We start from the raw sequence: 20,199 nt of genomic DNA, 5'->3' as shown, positions 1-20,199 counted from the left end.
ATTCGCTCCTTGTTGTTGTTGTTGTTGTTTGTTTGTTTGTTTTTGCATCTCTGAACACAATCGCAGACGCACCAGAGCAGTTACAAGACAAGAGGCCCACAAGGTCAGACGGTGGTTTAAAAGCACTTTTATTGTTCATCGAGGCTACTTTACGTACAAAAAAAGGTGGCCCGCCAAAACCTTTTTAGTAGGAGGAGACACGGAGCCACAGATTGACTTGTTGTTTTCTTGATAGAAATGTTCTTACAGTTCAGAGTATTACTACCACTAAGTACATGCTACTTCCACTTTAAAAAAAAAAAAAAAAAAAAAAAAAAAAAACAAGGACCTGGAAAATGCGGTACAGTCAGAGTAAAGACTTAACTGTTCTTTGATTTATCTGCTCGTATTGCCCGGTAACTTGATTACAGATGCGGAACGGCCTCCTGCGGATTCAGGGGGTGGGAGGTGTGTGTGGGGGGGGGGGGGGGGGGGGGTAAGCGTCCCTAAAGCCGACGCGCTGCTTTCATCCGGGCCTCGGTGACTGGCACCTGAGCGGATGAACTCCAGTACAAAACCGGTACGAAAACGAAGACAGATTTATATAAGCGGAGGTTCAATGTTTTCCGACGACAAATGCTTGTGTTTTTTTTTTGTTTGTTTTGGAAATGGCCGACGAGACGCAAAACGGCTGCAGAACTTCTGGGGACCGACGGGAAGTAGCGATTGTCGCCGAACACGCCCTGCGGGCCTTATCGTGGTTTCATACGTTTACCGTGTTCCTGCACTTGAACCTTTAGACAAACTCTAGAAACAAAACAAAAAAAAAAGATCAACTTTTTTTTCACAAAAAAAAAAAAGAAAATGCAATGATTACAATATAAGGACAGAGAAAGAAAAAAACAAAAACAACAACAATTAAATAGCTACATATCATTAACAAATTAATTGCTCCTCAAAAAAATACCTACGAATTTGTTCTCTGTACATTCGTTACGCGCAGCGTAATGATGGTCTTATAGTTTACCTATTATAAAAAAAAGTATTTTTTTATTTTTTATTTTTTTTTAATTAAGGTGATTTTTTTTCCTACAGTGTGTAGGGAGTTGTGTGTGTGCCGAAGCATAAAGAGAGCCTCCTATCTACAGGGTGGTAAGTGAAATGATAATGAGAAAGAATAATAATAATAATAATAATAATAATAATAATAGAAAAAAAAACTAAATTCTCTGGACACTTTTTCCCATGGGTTTTCTAACATGGCGCTGACTACATGTGATCTTAATCTGAGAGAGGAAGTGGTGGAGGGGGTGGGGGTGGTGGAGGGGGCGTCGCTGCGAGACCTTAAAGAGTTTCAGTGGCAGGTGAACGTCTCCCGGCTCACAGCTCGCGCTTGCAAAAAGCTCAGCTCCTGAAGCTCATGGGCCCCCCCCCCCTCCTCCACCTCCTCCACCACCTCCTCCCACCTCCAAAACCTGCAGGCTAAAAGTTCTCCAAATTCTACGTTCTGAATGTCCTCGATGTTTAGTTTGTTCCCGCGTCGTCCATATTGGCCAATTCGACGAACGCAACGGAGCGGAAAGGAAAAGGGACGCTTTATAATTCTGGCGAGGACACGCGGGGACGCCGTCGGCGGGGAACTCTTAAAAGGCGAGCGGCTCTGGCCGGTTATTACCGTCCACAAGGAGACGCTGAGTGTGCGTGTGCGAGGCCTACAGGAGGAATGTGTGCCACCTTGGCGCGGGTTCTTTTACAGAGTAAATTCATTTCCTTAGACTGCAGTAGTCTAGTTTCAACGCACAAACAAAACAACGCTTTTCAGAAAAGAAATAACTGAAATATAAAAACAAAAACAAAAAAAAACAAAAAAGGTCTGGACACCAAGTCGGAACACAAAAAGTCAACTGGTGAAGGTTGAAAGGAGCCGCGGCATCACGCCATAAATTCAGATCACCAATTATCAGCAAAGTGTTTTTGCCTTCTGGCATGTGTCGATGCTGGGGGGTGGGGGGGGGGGGGGGGGGTTTCCTCTCGAGTGTGAGAATTTTTTTTTTAAAAGACACTTTATGCGTCACCGAGATGTTTGAGAGCCAGCCGGGTACCGCGGCCGGGCACGTGGGCAAAGGTCGCCGCAGAGGCGGGGATTTTAAGACGGCAGCCGAACCAGACTGAGCAAACTCTGGGCAGAGATGCTTTTATGGGGGAACCCCCCCCCCCTCCCCCCCGGCTGACTAATTTGTGCCAATTTGGTGTCTCAGTTCAGTCGCCGCTGAAGCTCGTAGCATATCCTGTACCACCGGTGGTTCAACATCTTGAGGAAAAACCGTTCCGAGCTGCGCGTCCCCCAAAGGCCGACCGAACACGACGACGGCCATCGCCCCGCCGCGGGGGGGGGGGAGGAGCGAGGGCGCCTCTCGTGCCGAGGCGGTTTTGAGAAAAGCGCAGCTCGCATCATTTAACAAGAGAGCCTGTCCGGAGGCTGTCCCGCTGCGGGTGTTCGTTACCATACCGATATTAATGGAAAAAATAAAAATAAAAAAAAAATAACCTTTTTTTTTTTTTTAATAATAACAATAACAATATGGAGTACAACTGACCCAGCAGTGAGTGTATAGTGTCTATGTCTGTTACTGACAACGAAAGAAGTAACAACTAACGTCTGAATGGAAAAGGCTAATAGTAGTTAAGTTTGAAATGCTAAAAACACTAATAGATACCAGCTATTAAAAACAAAACAAAAACAAAAAACAAAAAAACATGCATCTGTAAAAGCATTAATTTACCCATAAAACCTTGTAGAAATCTACCAAACCACAGTGTGTAGGAGAGGGAGGGAAGGGAAGCAGGGCGCGAGCCAATTATAATTACAACACCCGTGTTCAAAGAGTCAGGAAAACAAAGGCACGTTTGAAGAGATCTGAATAATCTTCTCTCCCCCGGTCGACAAAACCAGACTATTTTTTTTTTTTTTTTTTTTTTTGCAACCACAAAGTGACATGCGGCGTCATCCATCTCCTCATCACTGTCAGCAGTTAAGCCTGTGAAACACATCAAAGCACGCTGTTCAGCAAAGCCCAACCTTCAACACACAGCGGGTTGTTCGACTGCTGTGGTTTTTGTTTCCCGCCCTAATCTCCTCTCATTACGGCCATCGACACCAGTTCGCCGATTCGATCGCCTGACTGCTTGTAAACCGAAGGGCAACGGTTTTTGAAGTCATTAACCGACCGGGTGTGACAAAAAAAGTAGAGCTGGGCAGCTTGATGCATTTTTTTAATCCCAATATATTTTGAATTTACGGGGGGAAAAAAAAAAGTACAGTGAGTGAATTTAACTTCCCGTCTTGCTCATATTTTGTATTTGCGCATGAAACTTTGCCGCATTTACATTTCCTATAATAGTTTTAAACCAAATCCACAAGTTACACTGGAGCTGGAACGTCCCGCTTTTCCTTGATTCGATTGTGCCCTTGTATTGTGAAAACAGCAGAATATCGCAGTTGGGAGATCACTATCGGTATCCATGGTGATGGATGTTAAAGATTGGTCATGTTCCTCACATAATTTGTATCCGTTTGTCTCCACGGACTGATAATCTGCGGTGAAGTGCTGGCGGGGCCGAATCAGTTTAGTTAACAGTAATCAAAGAAACTGCTTCGGACAGTTAAGATTGATTTTTTTTATAGCGGGACGCGTGGCAACCAAACGTAGCACGTGGCATTCGTCTACTGCCCAACCCCGCCGGTGTCTGTGTTCCATTGTTCAGACACGCTTTTCAATAAATAATGTAATAATAATGCAGCTCATACCTTTCTGCAGGGGGGCGGGGGCTTCTGAAATATTGCCCCGGCAGATTTTTAAACAGGAGTCGACGGAGGAGCCGATAGAGTTGAATAATATTTGACCGTGTCAAAATCAGCTTTTTCAGCCCCGGTGTGTTCGGTGCCAGAGTACAAAACGGACATACCAGCCTTTACCCTCTACGGCAGTCGTGTAAATCAGACCAAGACGATCGCCTAAACATACAGTAACAAAACCACCAGAGCTCACACACGGGAGAGAGAAGGAGAGGGAGAAAATGAAAGAAGATAAAAAACCGGGAGGCGATTATATGATGGCTTTTTGCTGTTTTTTTTTTTTTGAGGTGGGCATTGATAAACATCAGTGTCTGAGGTTTCTTTGGTAGCACAGTCAGGTGGTTTGTGATCTTTTCTTTTTTTTTTTTTTTTCCCTCCAAAGCGTTTCTCACTTATCTTTTCTTTCAAACGTCGGGCATCTCAAAATGCAGAAGCAGTACACAAAACTACTGTTAAAGAAACAAACAAACAAAGAAAAGAAAATGAATAATTAAAACGCCGCCTTTCCTCTCTTTATGTACATATAACTACAGACACTTTGCTCAGCTCCAAGCTTGACATCTCGGGGTGATGGGTGACTGGAAAGGAGCAACGCTGACGGCCCAGTCAAGTCCCAAGTCGAACCCTCCTCGCTCAGTTCTGATTGTTGTCTGGCGTGAGCATGCCAGAGGACAGAAGGGAAAAATGGCCGTGTCATTATTGCTTAATTGATCCTCCATGAGTGCACAGTGAGAGAGCAGGCTTGAGGGTTTTGGATGTTTTTTTTTTTTTAGCAGACCAGCAGGCAGAGGCACTCCCTCTGGGATGCTGGTGACAGACCAAAAGAAACGGGGGCATTGGATGTTGAAGCCGGGATGATTGGGGAGGGATGGAGGGGGAGGTGTGTGTGTGTGTGTGGGGGGGGGGGGGGGTAGGGGGAAAATCCCCGCCCGTTCACGAGACAACAGAAGGAGAGTGGTTGTGATTGACCATGTGACTGTCGGGAGAGGAGTTTGGGCTGCTGCTGGACGACGAGGGACTCCCCTTGTTTTTGATCTGCAGCCAAGTTTCGCCTAGCGCCTTGGCAAAGTGGTCGTCCACCGAGCCCGTGATGGACACAGAGTTGGTGGCGGTGGGCTCGGGCTCCTTGTAGTTCTTCCCGAGGCTGCGACGGAAATGTTCCTCAATCACCGGGTCACAGGCTGTGTTGGCTAATGCAACAAAGAACAAGAGTTTTGAGTTACCATTTTAATAATGAAAAGAGAAACATCCCACAAATTCACTCGTATAAATGGTCAGTGGGCAGTTTATTGCCTAACATCAGTTTAAACATCGGTTACGTGTATTTTAAGTCAACGGAAAAATACTAACTCCGACATCTACTTCATTTTTCATTGCAGTTTTTTTTTTTATATTAAATCGCCGTTTTAAATTTCACTGTTAACCTCAATGAGATCATTGAGATTTCACTGGGATCATAAAAGCAGCCACAGTAAAGCTATCAACGAATAAAGCAGACATGTTTTTGGCCGAGGCCTCGAGTGACTTTTCAAGTATGCAGATAACTGACAATATTGTAAATTAAACATGTTGAGGTTCCATCGTAACAATTGATGGGCTATAAACAGAAACAAACCTACTGACAGAAAACTGGGATGACTTTTTTTTTTTTTTTTTTAGAATCACTAGTTATCTAAGTCAGTCTACATGTGGAGAGTATGTGCTGCTGTGTTTTCACTGGAGGTTAATTTGCTATTGCAGAGTTTTTCCACAAATTGCACTGATGAGAAATGTGTTTGTTTCTATAAATGGGTTGATTTTTAGAGACAAATGCACCCAATATAGATCACTCAATATTAATCCGTATTTATCGGTTACTGGGTGCCAACCCTTTGCTTCTCATTTATGAATACAAAATGTAACAGAATACACAGAACTAGGATGTCATGAGTCTGTCGGTACAGATGCACTTGCATGAATGCACTCACTGTTGATTCTCCTGTAGTTGTTCGTGAGGTTGGAGCAGCCATTATGGGAAACTGGACAGTGAGACAGGTTGCAGTTGCGGTTGTTGGCTGGGGCACATGTGATCACTGAAGGACGATTCTGAAACACAACGAAACAAATTCCACCCTTATTATTGCTGGCAATAATAACAAGCCAAAACAACAGAGCAGGCATTATTTAACTGAAGATTGTCATATTCAGTTAAATAAAGAAGGTTTTCAGGTCCGAGAGAGACACGGTGATTCAGTGACCACCAGGACTGTGAAACATTATTGGTTAACAAGTTAAATAGGAAATTTCTACTCTCCTCAAACCGAGGAGCGAGGCTAATGAAAGCACATTAGTCACATCGTGTGGGGCGGGCAGCCGGAGCCGAGGCTGCGCACGACAATTTGAGAAAAATGTGGTCAGTATTAGAGCCAAAGAAACAGGATGTGCAGGTTACCTGCTGGCGTTCCACTGCGCTGACTGTGTGCGGCACTGTGGCCATAGCTGCTGTGCTGCTGCTGCGTGCCGACTCCACCATGCTGTTTTTGGTAAGTGCCAGTGGCTGGTCCATGCTGGCTAAGCTGGCCAGGTGGTGGTGGTGATGGTGGTGGGTGTGGCTGTACAGGTGGTTGCCGTGGACTCCCAGGGCACTGGGCACCACCACACGCTCAATGGGGCTCCGACTACGGTCCTTGGAGATGGGAGAGCTGCGATAGTCTCCATTAGGTTTCCTAGGAAACAGCCAGAGTGAGACAGAAAGGAACATATGAAATGTTGCACATTGGGTGATGTATTCATTTAATGTGTGTTTGAGGTTTGTTAGCACTAAGCACACTCTAAATCCAATTATTAGTCCGAGTGTTAACTCATGAATCTATTTTTTATTCATTTTACGTAAGAAAAGACGACGTCTCAAATTTGGCCAGGTTTGTACCTGGCCAAATTTTTTGGGACTACTTGGATTTTTAAAGAGCTCTTTACTGCTAAAAGAAGTGAAAATTTGATACGAAATTCACATTTTAAAAATCGTTTGATTTTAAAACATGACACCTGGTCAAAAGTTATTAAAAAAAAACCATCAATTGGTATGAGGGGTGAGCTAAAAAAAAAAAAAAAAAAAAAAAAAAAAAAAACAAGATCATGAAAGACTGGTGGCAATGAAGTGTTGAGGTAAAAATGGATGGAGAAAAGAAAATTAGTAGTGGAGAGACAAATGGAGACAAGGGTGAGAAGTGGCTGAGAGAATGAGAGGAGGATAAAAGGGAAAGATAAATAAAAGGACAATTGTAAATGGGGCTCTGTGTCAAACACTGCAGGACCAGCAAAAGCTATTAATACTGATCTAACACACTCACACGCACACACTCTTCTTTCTCAAGATAGCTGGAAAGTGGAAAGGAACACTACCTTTATCCAACATGGATGGACTCCAAACTTATCGCTGCACAGGGGAAGACAGATGGGCATAAAGTACAAAGCACTAAAGTGGTTTCCTCAGTACAGAATATCACCTTTATCTCTGCAGTGAGCCTGTATCCAGCTGCACTTACTGCTATCAGATGAAAACAGACAATTATTCAGTCTTTATGCAGCTTAAATGCATACTGAGAAGTTCAGTCAACATTTGATTTAAACTACTAAACGTGTCGTTTACATGCCTCTTCTTCTGTTTTGTTGCCGTTTCTGTCCCCTTGACTTCCCTTCGTCAACACTGTCCACACTCACGTCTGTGAGCTGAACAATAAAAAGGTAAAAGAAGGTAGGCTCGGCAAAGATTTTCTCTGTGAAAAATAATGACTTCCCACCACAAAGAAATCCCTCTGATCCCTCCAAACTCTGAGCTCATATTTTAATCATTGAGAAAGCAGAGATAAGGATAAGGGATTAAAGTAAAAAAAACAAAACAGTTTAACACAACAGGATTTGGCCTGTTTTCCACTTCCCAGCTCTGATGATAATGGCTTTGATGGGTTTAATATGTAGTGATAGGTGCTGTGTGCACACTTGCTTGCAGTTTACCATGTTGCAATTATTTTGATCAGCGCGTCGAATGCGGTCTGTGTTCTTTGTTTGTGTGTGTGTGTGTGTGCATGCCTGGTCATTCAGCACCACTTCCCTCCAACAAATTGAGGCCCCGTTACAGGGAGCAAGATTTACTGTACTCGCCTTTATCTCTTCTTTTCTGTCTTACTCCATAACTACATGCACAACACACACACACACTGACTTCATCATTTGAACACTGACATATAAACTACATGTAGATAATGAAGACTCAATTGGGAAAAAGAAATAAAATGTACCTGTAAATAAACTGCACTCAAACAATAGTTGACAGAACAAAACTTCTTCAGTCTTTACCAGATACGTATTGAGGCATTTCTTCACCCAAGTTAATATATATATATATAAATATATATATAGTGTGAAAGAGTACACACAACAGACTTATGAGTGAGAAGGAAAAAAAAAGCTCTTGGAGCCCTTTCAGGTTTGTTTGGATGCAAAACAAGAAGTTCAGGCAAACAGTTGTAAAACCCTGTGACCAGGCAACCTGACTGCTGGGTCAAGCATCTGGAGTCCACAGCACCGTCCACCACAAATAAACAGTCTCCACAGAATACAGAAAGGGAGAGAGGAAGAGCTGGGGAGAGGTGGGGAGGGGGAGTCGCATTGTGAATGGTCCAGACCTCTGCTTTAAGAAAGAGTGAGGTCAGTAGTTTCCTTCGTTTGTGCCGAGGTCTTACATTAGCAGAGACCCCCTCTCTTTTTTTTCTCTCTTTGTTTTTCTTTTTCTTTTTTTTTTCCTCTCTCTTCCTCTCTCAATCGGCAGCAAACTTCCTGAGGGTTAAAGAGGGAGAGACTTGGCAGCACTTGCATAAACCCTTACCGACAGCTTAGCCGCAAGATTTTATGTTTTTGTGTCATGGCATCAATTTCCAGGTTCATTCATTATCAAATAGTCTAAAAAAAAAATAAATGCATTGTGGGGTAAATCACCTTTGAAGTCTGCTCCAACTAATTATTTCTGCAGGAAACATGATTTTTTTTTTTAATCAAATGCTCGATCCAAAAGACCTCTGGTGTAACTTTTATATTATCGACAAATATAAACAAACACCTAATTAGCAACTAGGAAGGAAGACAACAAAGCTCTCTCTTGCCTTCTCAGCAGCTGAGTCTCGAGTTAGGTTGTGGAAGTTGTTCCAAACTTTAATTATTGCCAAAGAGCAGGCATGCCCACATCCTCATACAAGAGGGGCCGTCGCAGGAGCACTGAATGGGATCAACAAATCCAACCAATGAATGGCGTAGCTGTCGAATCCACAGCCGCCCCCACCTTCCCTCGCCTGATTGCGCACCAAACCCCGGACCACATTTCATGCCAGGGATCAGGCATTCAAAACCCTCCCCGTGTCTTTGTCTCTCTTACTCACCTCTCAATTATCGTTAAGGTCGCAGCTGGGGAGAGAGGGAGAGGATGGCGGATGGCGAGGGCTCAACATGAAACATGAGGGTGGTAACAGAGGCGAGAGCTAAAGAGAGAGTCCGGCCAGGTTTTAGACGGGGAGACATCCTTTAAAAATTAAAGAACTCGAAGTGTTGGGCATGGGGGGATACAAATTGTAGAAAAAACAAGAGGAGTTTAGATTGGAGAGAAAAGCTAGAGGAAGAGATTGATGACACAGCTTAGACCGATTTCACTGAACAGGAGTGCAAAGAGTCGCGCTGATGTGCAGCAGAGAGAGAAAGGGGAGCACCAATCCAATAAAGTATACTGTCTATAGATGTGAGACAAAGCAGCCAATTATGCAACAGGTGAGCTTTTATTGCAAGCATTTTGCATACAGGCGTCTTCTTTATGGCTGGAAACTGTCTGCAGAAGAGACTGTCACATAATTAATGCTTCTTCCTAAAATTGCCCAAACTACAAAATGTAACTTTTGCCTCTCAAGAGGTCAATCCCACTTTCACTCACTTTTAAGCCTCAATATTTCACAGGACAAAGCAATGACTGAACTGTCTAAACAATAACAGCAATATACTGCAGGGAGTGAATCCATCTTGCTTTAACACCAAAGAATAACCACCCTTCCTTATGGTAAAACAAGGAGTGTAAGTTTTTGTCTGACATGTGTAAGGACATGTTACAAAATTTAAACAAGTGTATCTTAAAATGATTTTGCAGCATTAAAAAACTGTTAAAGGGTATTTTTTAAATTTAGAATACATTATGGAGCACTTCTTGTCATACGCAGTTGGAGATACAAAGAGTAAAAGAACGACCTTCTTTTTTTTTTTTCCAGTTGACTTGCTTTAAAAATGGGAACCCTGTGACTGACATCAGAATGGACTGCTTGACACAATGAAATAGAGAGAAGATATATATTTGATTCTATTTTACCAAAGCCTGGGTTATGTGCAGCCTGGCATTAGTGGTCGTCACTGTGGTGGGCACTTACTGAAAGATCCCTTAATTTAAAACCCAGAGAGTCCAGCCTTCAATACATAAATGATATAGTCATATATCTTGAACAATATTATACTACTCAGATCTGTCATTAAGTACAGCCTTTTAAGTAACCATTCACATGACACCCTGTCTTCAAGTTAACCTCAAGCTAAAGAGCATGACTGTGATCATGTGTTTGAATGACTTAAAAGAAAAAAGAAAAAGAAAAAACTGTTGTCGACCTGGGTTTTTGTCAAATCTGAAAACTTGTAATTTGTTAATACTGACACAAGCAACTTTGTATGAGCCTAATTTCCCCCATGGACAAAAATAAAACAAATATAAACACGTGGTACGCTAACTTTAAAAAGGGTTCATTTTTAAAAGTGAGCCAGGTTTGGTTCTGTTGGAGACTGGAGATTTGTTGGGTTTGTTATATTTGAGGCAAATACACAGAAGCTATAAAAGTTCCCGGCTTTTTCTCACAATTGTACTCCAAAGTCTTCAGAAAAAGCCTCCCTAAAAATCTTCAGTTGGCCAGAGGTTCATATCCTACTCCTTTAAGGAATTAAAAAAAGAAGAAGAAAAAAAAAAAGAGCAAGAACAGAAAAAAAAAAAGAGAGAGCGAGAGAGAGAGAGAGAGAGAGAGAGATACACAGGAAACATCTGGGAAGAATCAGAGTGTAGAGAGAAGACGACAAACATAAAGAAAAAAGCAGAGGAGGAGGATGAAGGCTCAACCACAGGTTACAACCAGAACCAAGCTCTACAAGGCCTGCAGAAAACCACATATTATATATATATGTATATGTATACATATATATATTTATATGTATATATATATATACATAAGCCACATGCCGCTTATCCAGCCATGTATATAAGTATACAAGAACATCTCAACATAGTTTACTCAATCCAGGCTTCAGTAGCTGGTCGGAGCGGAAGTTAGCAATAATATTTGAATCCTTTAGGATTAATACACCTTAACAGATGTGTTTTACAGACTATTACTGTAATTAATAAAATAATGTTACATCAAATCAGACATTTCTTGATTTCTTAAACAAATGAGACAAACTTTCGCGTTGCTCTTGACACGGCTATGTTTCAGATATTCAATCGTGCAAAATTACTGACAGAAATCAGACACATTTTTGCCAGTTAACCGACTACAGAGAAAGAGAACTGAAGAAAATTCTTTGTTATCAAAGCCGGGACAGATCGGATATAGGAGCAACCACAACAAGAAGGCAAAGAAAACAACATGTGAACACACACACACACACACACACACACACACACACACACACACACACACAGAAAACCAAAAAAACCACCCACATGTCTCCCTCCTTTCCCCACATGCTCATTACATAAATAGTCTCATGTAAAACAAGAGGGTAACAATGACTTCACCAGCCTTGGCCACATTCAGATACACACACACTAACTTGTCCTCTCTTATTTTCTTCTCATTTGGCCTCTAGAGAAAATTCCATGAGAACAACTTACTGATGAAGTTCCCAGTAGAAAGCAGCTGCAGTTGCTGTATGTTACAGTACTTAGTGCAGCTACTTGACTTTCTTGGATTTTACTTTGCTAAGCTCATATTTCTGCAGAGTTACTTTAAGAGTAATATAGTATCAATTCAATGCACCTTACATACTACTATACCCTATCGTTTTCAGAAATTATTGTCCACGTCTGATGTTTTTCAGCAGTTAAAATAATATGTAGCCAAGAGAAATGAAAATTCAATCTGATTACACAACTAAAGAGGACCAAGAAAAAGGACGTAAAAAAGGAACATTTGCTCCAGGCAATGACAAAAGAGAAAATCACATCATCACATAAACTCGTCCAGTTTGTCTGACTTAGTAATTTCATTGCATTGATGATTTAGAGAACTAAACAGTTCGTAGTATTTTGAGGAACACAATATAATTTGACAATTGCCAGCTTTACCTTTAGGGAAATCAACAAAACTAGTACCTACTAAGTTTCATGTAACCTAGCTGTGGTAAATACACGTTTAAGCAGTTAAATTCCAAAATCTTAAAAAATGAAATAATTAAAAAAAAAAAAAAACTAAAAAAAAACGTTCTATCTCATTGGCTCCTATTTTCAGAGGAATAAAACAGCTGAAGACTTTTATACTGGCGGGTCTACAACTGCAGGGTGGCGGGCAGGCGAACAGGCAGCAGCAAGCTTCCAGCCCGCAGGCTCCAGTGGACAGGATAAGGCTTCTTTGTTCAAGGCTCCTCCTACTCCTCTGAGGAAATGAGAAAGTAGCCCCTTCTGCTTGGCTCACCCCACACAGACACAGGAACACATATGACCACAGATGGGAGAGCACACATGCATGTATAGACGACACACACACACGACACATGCATACCTGCACAAACAGATGCAGGCTCAGTGCAGACATACAGATCTAATCCACATCGCAGCCTGCCACGAGGACCGCCAGTATTTATAATAAGACTGTCACGTGCAAATGTATTTCTGTATTTCATTTGTGAAATATTTTACGAGACTTCATAGAAAAAAAAAATGCAAAAGATATTCTTAAGACACAGAGTAATACACTCGCACCCACATTTTTTTTAAACACACAGGCTGTTGTCAAAAGAGAAATCCATTCACGTATCATGCCCTTTTGATTCTGCCAAATGAAAAAAAGTTTTGAGTTGGTTCAGAGAGTTTGCTTTCTTTCACCCCAGCCTGTGCCTCTCTCTAACTTCAGCTTGTTGTGATTGGACGACAAAAGAAACCTGAGTGTCCTCCTCCATGGCCCTGCCTAGAGTCTGAGGTGTCAGGTGTCTGTGTCAACACTCACCAAAAATATGACAGACAAAAAGAAAGCTGACTATAAGCAGCTCAACAAAAGACACAATATTTTTTAACCAATAAAGTCAGCACACAAAAAAAAACATTTTTAGAAAAGGGGAGAATGAATGCAAAAACTTCTGCCCATGCATGAACAGTAAACACTGAGCAGAGCAATCAGAGCTGACACAAAAAGACACAGAGAGAAGCAGCCCACAAAATCCAACATGTAGAATGGATAGATAGCTATCTCTGGACATTAAGTCTGTATGTGTGTGTGTGTGTGTGTGTGTGTGTGTGTGTGTGTGTGTGTGTGTGTGTGTGTGTGTGTGTGTGTGTGTGTGTGTGTGTGTGTGTGTGTGTTATCCATGGTTCATTTTCTGGTTTTCTGTCTCACTGTTTTCCAAGAACTAAGTCCAACACTTGCAAATTGAGCCTAATCACTGACCTTACAATTGACAGTGACACGAGTTAAATGAAACAGAAAGGTCATGTATGTTGGGGAAAAAAATGTGAAGTGCCCTATAGTGTTTTTTTTCTGGAGGGTGTTTGTACATGCTATTTTTACCTTAACGCTTTCTGAAACAGTAAACCATCATTCTCCACTTTAGTGTAATCACTGTTCTTTGGACAGTCACAACAGTTAAAACTAGGAGGATTTTTTTTCAGAGGCTGACGCTGACTGCAAGTTTCAACAAGTCACTCAGCAGTTATCTTTTCCAGGGAAAGGATGCCCTCAGAGAAACCTCAAATTAAAAGACTAAAAGACACATTTAGGATGGCCCTAAAGGAACTAGATTTCCAGGACCAAAACAAATAGTGTTTGAATTTGTCTTCAAGTTGCAGCAAGTCAACCAGCAATTGACTTTTGTAGGGTAGAGATTACCCTGAAGCACCAAGAGTCAAATGACTTCAGGGTCATAATTAAAAAGAAGATTAAGTAAAGGGATTATGGCTCATGTCTAGGAAATAATCATGGTACAATGAGCAGTCTGAAAAGCCTTAAAAAAAAAAAAAATCACAGACTTATGTATCAGTTGTATTTTTTTTAGAACCTCATACTAACTAAACCAAATGGCTGCATGTAGGAACCATGGCCAGGAGTGCGACGCCAACTGAAAGCTGATATTACAACGAGTTGGATTGTACTTTTTGTGCATAGACTTACAAAATAAAATCAGACTTGTGGTACACTTGTGGCGTGTAGGAGCATTTGCTTATCAATGCATGCAGAAGTTAACCACACAGTGTATATATAATGAGTGAAAAGCAAATTAGACAACAGAATAATACACCAAGTGGAGGAGGGATTTACTGCCTGGTTTCATTCTCCCACCACTGACACATCCATAACAGAAAACAACATGACTCTGCACAAATGTCAAGACGCACAAGCTAATCCTTTGTTATGTGAGCCAAGATGGTCACGAGCTGGAACAACAAAGACCCTTCTCCCAGTGTCACCAGAACAACTTGATTCAAAAGTCATATATTTCTACCTGTTACTCAATATATTCATGGCATGTCGTAAAAGCAAGTAAACATATCCAACTTTTACATTTACTTCTGTTATGTGGTGACTCACTTAGTGAAAGGCTTTCAATTATTCTTCCAGTATAACCAGTTTACCATTAACTGTGTTCCATTGTGTCAGCTCAAAGCCTCAAGTCTGATAAAAACACAAAAAACAACAACAACTCACATTTCATATTCATATTTTCTACATCTGGATACACTGGCAGAAAGACTAAATGCTAAAAGCTAAATGCTAAACTGCACCGCACTACCTAACACCTCCTTAACTCAGCCTGCAATAAATAGCAATGGCTGGAGTCCCATGACCGAGTCAGCCATGACTGGCTCTGATTCCACTGCCCCCAGCCCCAGCAGCCCTTCACCACCAACCAGCACTCCAGAATCTCTGGAAGTGGGAATGTGGGAACGATGTGAGTAATCTTTCTGTTGTGGAGTCCTTGTTTCTAGGCTTCCAGAAATCTGTGGCTATAAGGAGTGCGTAACACTGTGGAGCAAGCTGAAGCATGCCTCGCACCCTGAAGTCCAAAGTGGGAATTCTGAGAGAGCCTGCCTATACACAGCTGGCTTTACAAATGGCCAGCAGAAACATTTGCACTTGCAAGCAAAAAAATAAAATAAAAGCGACTTCTTTTAAAGATACTGGGTTTTGTAAATATGCACAGTATGGTATGTGTTGCTTTTAGGCTACAGTGTGTGTTTATGTGTTAAAGAGAGACAAACGGAAAAGGCAGATGGAAAGGACAGAGAGAGGGGCAGTGATTCGGATTTTTTTTAATTTTTTTTTTTACAAGCATCTCAGATAATAAATATCTAGAAATGAACTCATTTTCAAGGTCTTAGTGTTTTTTTTTATTAGAATGTGTGTGAACACCTGCTCCCACATGCAACAACAAATGAGTAGTGTGTACTCACAGCTGTGCAGCAAACAGTCGACTCATCTTGGCCACATGCTCATTGTCGTCCATGTCGCTGTCCCCCTGGTCCCCACTCATCTTCCTCTTGGTGGGGCTGATGGGAGGAGGACCTGTTCTGTGGCTGGAGATGGAGGACGAAGATGAGGAGGAGGACGAGGAGGAGGAGGAGGAGGAAGATGAGGATAGGGAGAGGGACTGGAGTCTGGGGTCCCCCCTCAAAGCTGCTTCACCTGAGGAGGGAAGACAGGAAGAGAAGAAAAAAAAAAAAGACAAAATAGAGAGAGAGAGTTATTAGTGAGGTTGAACATCTTTTCCAATGCTTGAGCATTTTGAAGTCAACATGAAACGGAGATCAGATGAACTCCATGACACAAACTCTGACGGAATAAACGATTGAACAGTTGCGCAGTTGCTGTCAATTCACATGCCTACACTTCCAACCTTACCATAAAATAAATGAAAATGACAGTAGTTAGTGAAATTCATAGTATTTTCAAACAGAAGTTAAGTGTTGTATTGACACTTTAAACATGTTGACCGCAAATAGTCCTTCATGCCAGTGTTTTACTATAAAGGCTGTGTTTCAGCTCAAACTTTGGATTTTCTTGACTTGAACAGTTTGCTGAGAGAGGCACAAACCTCTGGCATAAGCAGAGTATCTGGTCAAAAATGTTTTGGAAGAAATAGTTGTGGACGGATTCCACATACGTGCGTGTGTGCGTGTGTGTGTGTGTGTGTGTGTGTGTGTGTGTGTGTGTGTGCGCGTGTGCGTGTGCGCGCGCGTGCGCGTGTGTGTGTGTGTAGTGGGAACTATTTCTCTCTGCAGTCTTGTCCTGATACAGAGGGCCTACAGAGTTGTCAGTAAGTGGGAATGAGAGCAAAAGAGAATCAGGAAAGCTACCACTGGCTCTGTCTCAGCGCTGGGACTTTCCACTGCCTCAGCCTCATGTATCTGTCTGACTTTTACCAAACAAAACATAAAGCCTAGACTGAAACTGCCCAACCAAATTGGAGCTCTCTCCCTAATACTTGCATACTAAAAGAACAAATTCGTTGCAAACACTGGACACCAATCCCCTGCACCAATTAATTGATCCGGTTTCACAGCAAAATAGTTGGAGAATTATTTATCCTATATTTGTGTTGCAGAAACAAGTGAAAACCCACAATAGTTCCGAGTAGCAGCATGTTAAGCTTGTAAACACTATTGTTGTAAATGTTTATGCATACTCTGTGCAACTTTTAGATGCATGAGGTCATAAAAACTGGGTGAAAACCAGTTTGAACTGATCTGAAAATCATTAAGTCATTTTTAAGGCAGCAGCAGCACACACGCTGAATATTGCAATGTAATACAAAGCCTGTATTCCGATACTAGTATATTTAGTTTTAGCATCTCTCTCTCTCTCTCTCTCTCTCTCTCTCTCTCTCTGGCATGTTCCTGCTCGCCCTACTGTGTACCATGGTAACAAGGGTGACATCATTGTTTTTGGCAGGGCAGGCGGATGGCAATAAAAGAAGGGAGACTGTGACACCACACTGTCCAATCAGGACGCAGGGCACATAATAGCTTATCAGTGAGTGAAGCACCCAACAAAGGGTGAATCTGTGAGTGTTTCCCCTGCAAACAAGTAAGACAATTTGACTGTATGGAGTCAAACACTGCTGACCTTCATCCTAGTCAAAGTTGAACCTGAGCAACAATATACTTAATACTAGTACAGCCTTGTGATACATTTTCAAATCATAAGGTTATGATGGATAGTTTTTGTTGGCAGTGAGACAATGACGCAACCCGAATTGTTTTGGAGGAAGCAGCAGTTTCAAGAAAAACTCAACATTGAGTTGACTGTATTTCTTAAATAGGGATACCTTATAAACTGGCAATTGGGAGTGTAACTTTACTTGTGAAAATAGTGTGTGTTAGTCATGCCTCTTTCCCCATTACAGACTCAATAGTAAAACTGTTTGTGGTCTTTCTTAAGTAGTAAGACTGCCACTGACTATAGCATTTGCATAGCAACAGGAAAAAAGGAAATGCAGAAACAGCCTGACGGACAAAGCTATAAAGGACCAATTTTTTGCAATTTACCCTGAAATCCAAAGACAAATGGGAAAAAGGAAAGTAGAGGCACTCATGCAATCACTCACAAAAAGACATGTTCTAATACACGAGAAAATTATACTTTATGCATAGACAAAATTACTTAAAACAGCACTACATGAAGAACACTGCAATATTATAAGATTTATTTTCATTAAACCAGCAGACAATCAGTGGAAAAAGGGCAGAAACACTCTGGCTTTTCCCCTCTCTGCTCTCAGTTCATTTGGTTCGCAAGATCAAAGCCTATTTCTCTTTATAGAACTTCAAACAGCTTGGAATCAGGAGGAGATTGGATTACAAACTGAGGTGAACCTCTCTCTCTCTGTCTCAATTTCCGTGTCTTTCTCAATCTATCCTTTCCCCCTTCTGATACTTCAAAAAAAGATGAGTCCAAGGCTGTCCTCTCTCTCTGCAAAACAAAGTAGTTATTTTTGGCTGAGTTTCTCAGTAACATGAACTTGGCCCTCTGGGTTGCCTTTTTTTTTTTTTTTTTTTTTTTTTCCCTTTTTGTTTTTTGTTTTTTTAATCCATAGAGGTTTAATACTTTAAATACTCAAAAGGATGTACAAACAACTTCTACAGAAGTTCTTGTCTGTATGAGCTGAACTTTTAAACCAGATGTTAGATTGATTTGATCTCTCGCAGAGAGAGGAAAGGCAAAGAAAGACAGACAAACAAAAAGCGAGAGGTTGACAAAAGTGGATGGCTTTGAGGAGGTTTTCAGCCTTGTTTATTTTCTCCTGCTCAGCAGCAAAAAGAGAAGGTCAGCATTCCCCTGCACCCCTCACTGCCAGGCTAACAACTGATAGTAAGCTTTAGAGAGAGAAAGTGAGAGGTACAGAAAGACACAGATGAACAAAGAAATGACGTGATGATATGCTTGTCCCTAAAAGGCTCACAGGAAAACGATAGATTATCGCAGCTGGCACCTTACACACCGATTCCAAGCACTTCAATTAAAATACAGGACTTTATAATTGCTGTTAAGTGGCTTATAATATATTACTTGACTAGATTTGAGTGAATTTAAGGTGCAAATCTGTCTTTCTATAAACTGGTTAAAGACCTGGAATAATGTGAATTTTTCAATTTACAACAGCACATTAACACAGGTAGGATCCTTTTTCTTTTTTTACATAAACAGTCACTAAGGGAACTGGATGGAGATAAGTGCCTTAATACTCAATTTTATCAGTCAATTAATCAGGCCAAAAAAACAACAGACATCAAAAAAAATTTTCAACTTGTCTTGTTTTTCGCTTTTTCAAGGCATCAACAATACTCTAAAAATATGCCACATATTAAAGCACCTAACACTTTTCAGAAGATATTTGTGCCCATGTGTGACATCTGCACTTGCTGTTAAATGTTAATGACGATAGCAGACAGCTTTAAAACAGAGATGAAGCTCCCAGGACAGCGTACCAGTATGAGCATGCATGTGTGTGTGTTTGTCGGGAAATGTATTTGAGTAGGTGTGCTCATGCATATAATAACAAGTCAGGACACCCACGATATCAGAAAGCTCTTCCAACCCTTTCTTGGCTCAACGTGTTGGAACACGAGGGGCTATACTTTGACTCTTTTTGCTGCTCGGCTCTTTTTCCTGTTCTTTTATCTTTGTTTTCTTATCATGAAGCACATGATGGAGTTAATTCTTTAGCTCAGTCAGCTAAAAACAACAGGGGGAAAAAAAAGAAGAAGAGAAAAACAAATAGACGGGCTAATCTTGAAACGACACGCTTCAAAGACAGAAATAAAGCATTTTACTCAAATGCATTATACCTAAGAGACACCCAGTGGATATACAAGTATAAATATAACACTAAAAAGCCCCTCCTCCTCCTCCTCACTCCTGTAATTTTCTTCACAGAGATAGACGGGATGAAACCTGAGAAAGACGAAGCTTCATAGTGACACAGACAACCCCCATCCTGACTGACTTCAATTCCACGCCAGCGGCAGGCTTATCTGCTACAACTCAAATGTACAGAAAAGTGAGCTTTAAGAGGACTGTCACTTATTTCAAGGGAACGTCATGTGTGCCCAAACAGCTGAACAAAACTAGAAGAGTCACATGCCTATAAATGCAACAATCTCAAGCACAGTTTGCCAAATTAGAATGGAAGCAACCCAACACGTTTGAGGCAATAGAAACGGACAAATACACAACTTTGTTGACAGAGGCCTTAATCGCATGCCAAACCACCGGAAAAAAATAATAAACATTTTCCCTCTGCTGCAAGTAGTTTCAGTAAAAGACAACTTCAAAGCAAAATCTAATTTCTGTGTTTAGCATGTGCCTCTCTGGCCCGCGCTGCAAAAACGTTTTTTTTAGTCACAGTTTGAATTGAAGCACTACTAAATGTTGATTATGTTGCATGAAGAGGGGAGCTGCTAACTATGGCAGAGTAGTTGAGAAAAGCAGGCTGTTGCACAGCAAAAAGGGACACAAACTATGAAATTAAAAGCCTGCTTACCAGTTTATTATAATTTCTTTTTTTTTTTTTACCTTTATCTTGTTGCAACTTTTGTATTATGTATA

General features: G+C 41.3%; 1 protein-coding gene across 2 annotated transcripts in view; it reads right to left on the bottom strand.

Annotated features, from left to right (window-relative positions):
* Nucleotides 1–107: 107 nt before the first annotated feature.
* vgll4b (vestigial-like family member 4b) overlaps nucleotides 108–20,199 on the bottom strand; it is a 39,350-nt gene continuing 19,258 nt past the window's right edge. For both annotated transcript variants that reach the window (XM_069146255.1, XM_069146245.1), the window contains 4 exons: nucleotides 15,546–15,777; nucleotides 6,267–6,540; nucleotides 5,803–5,920; nucleotides 108–5,025 (listed from right to left, as the gene is read on the bottom strand). In XM_069146255.1, the coding sequence (XP_069002356.1) occupies nucleotides 4,769–5,025; nucleotides 5,803–5,920; nucleotides 6,267–6,540; nucleotides 15,546–15,777 (881 nt within the window). In that variant the 3' untranslated portion in view covers nucleotides 108–4,768. The remainder of the gene's footprint in view (nucleotides 5,026–5,802; nucleotides 5,921–6,266; nucleotides 6,541–15,545; nucleotides 15,778–20,199) is intronic.

This window comes from Embiotoca jacksoni, unplaced genomic scaffold (genome assembly GCF_022577435.1).
Source record: "Embiotoca jacksoni isolate LCO1_2020_lvr unplaced genomic scaffold, fEmbJac1.0.p SCAF_1, whole genome shotgun sequence".
NCBI classification, from domain to species: domain Eukaryota; kingdom Metazoa; phylum Chordata; class Actinopteri; family Embiotocidae; genus Embiotoca; species Embiotoca jacksoni.
The sequence above is the reverse complement of the archived record's forward strand: the minus strand, read 5'-3'. Positions and strand labels throughout refer to the sequence as shown.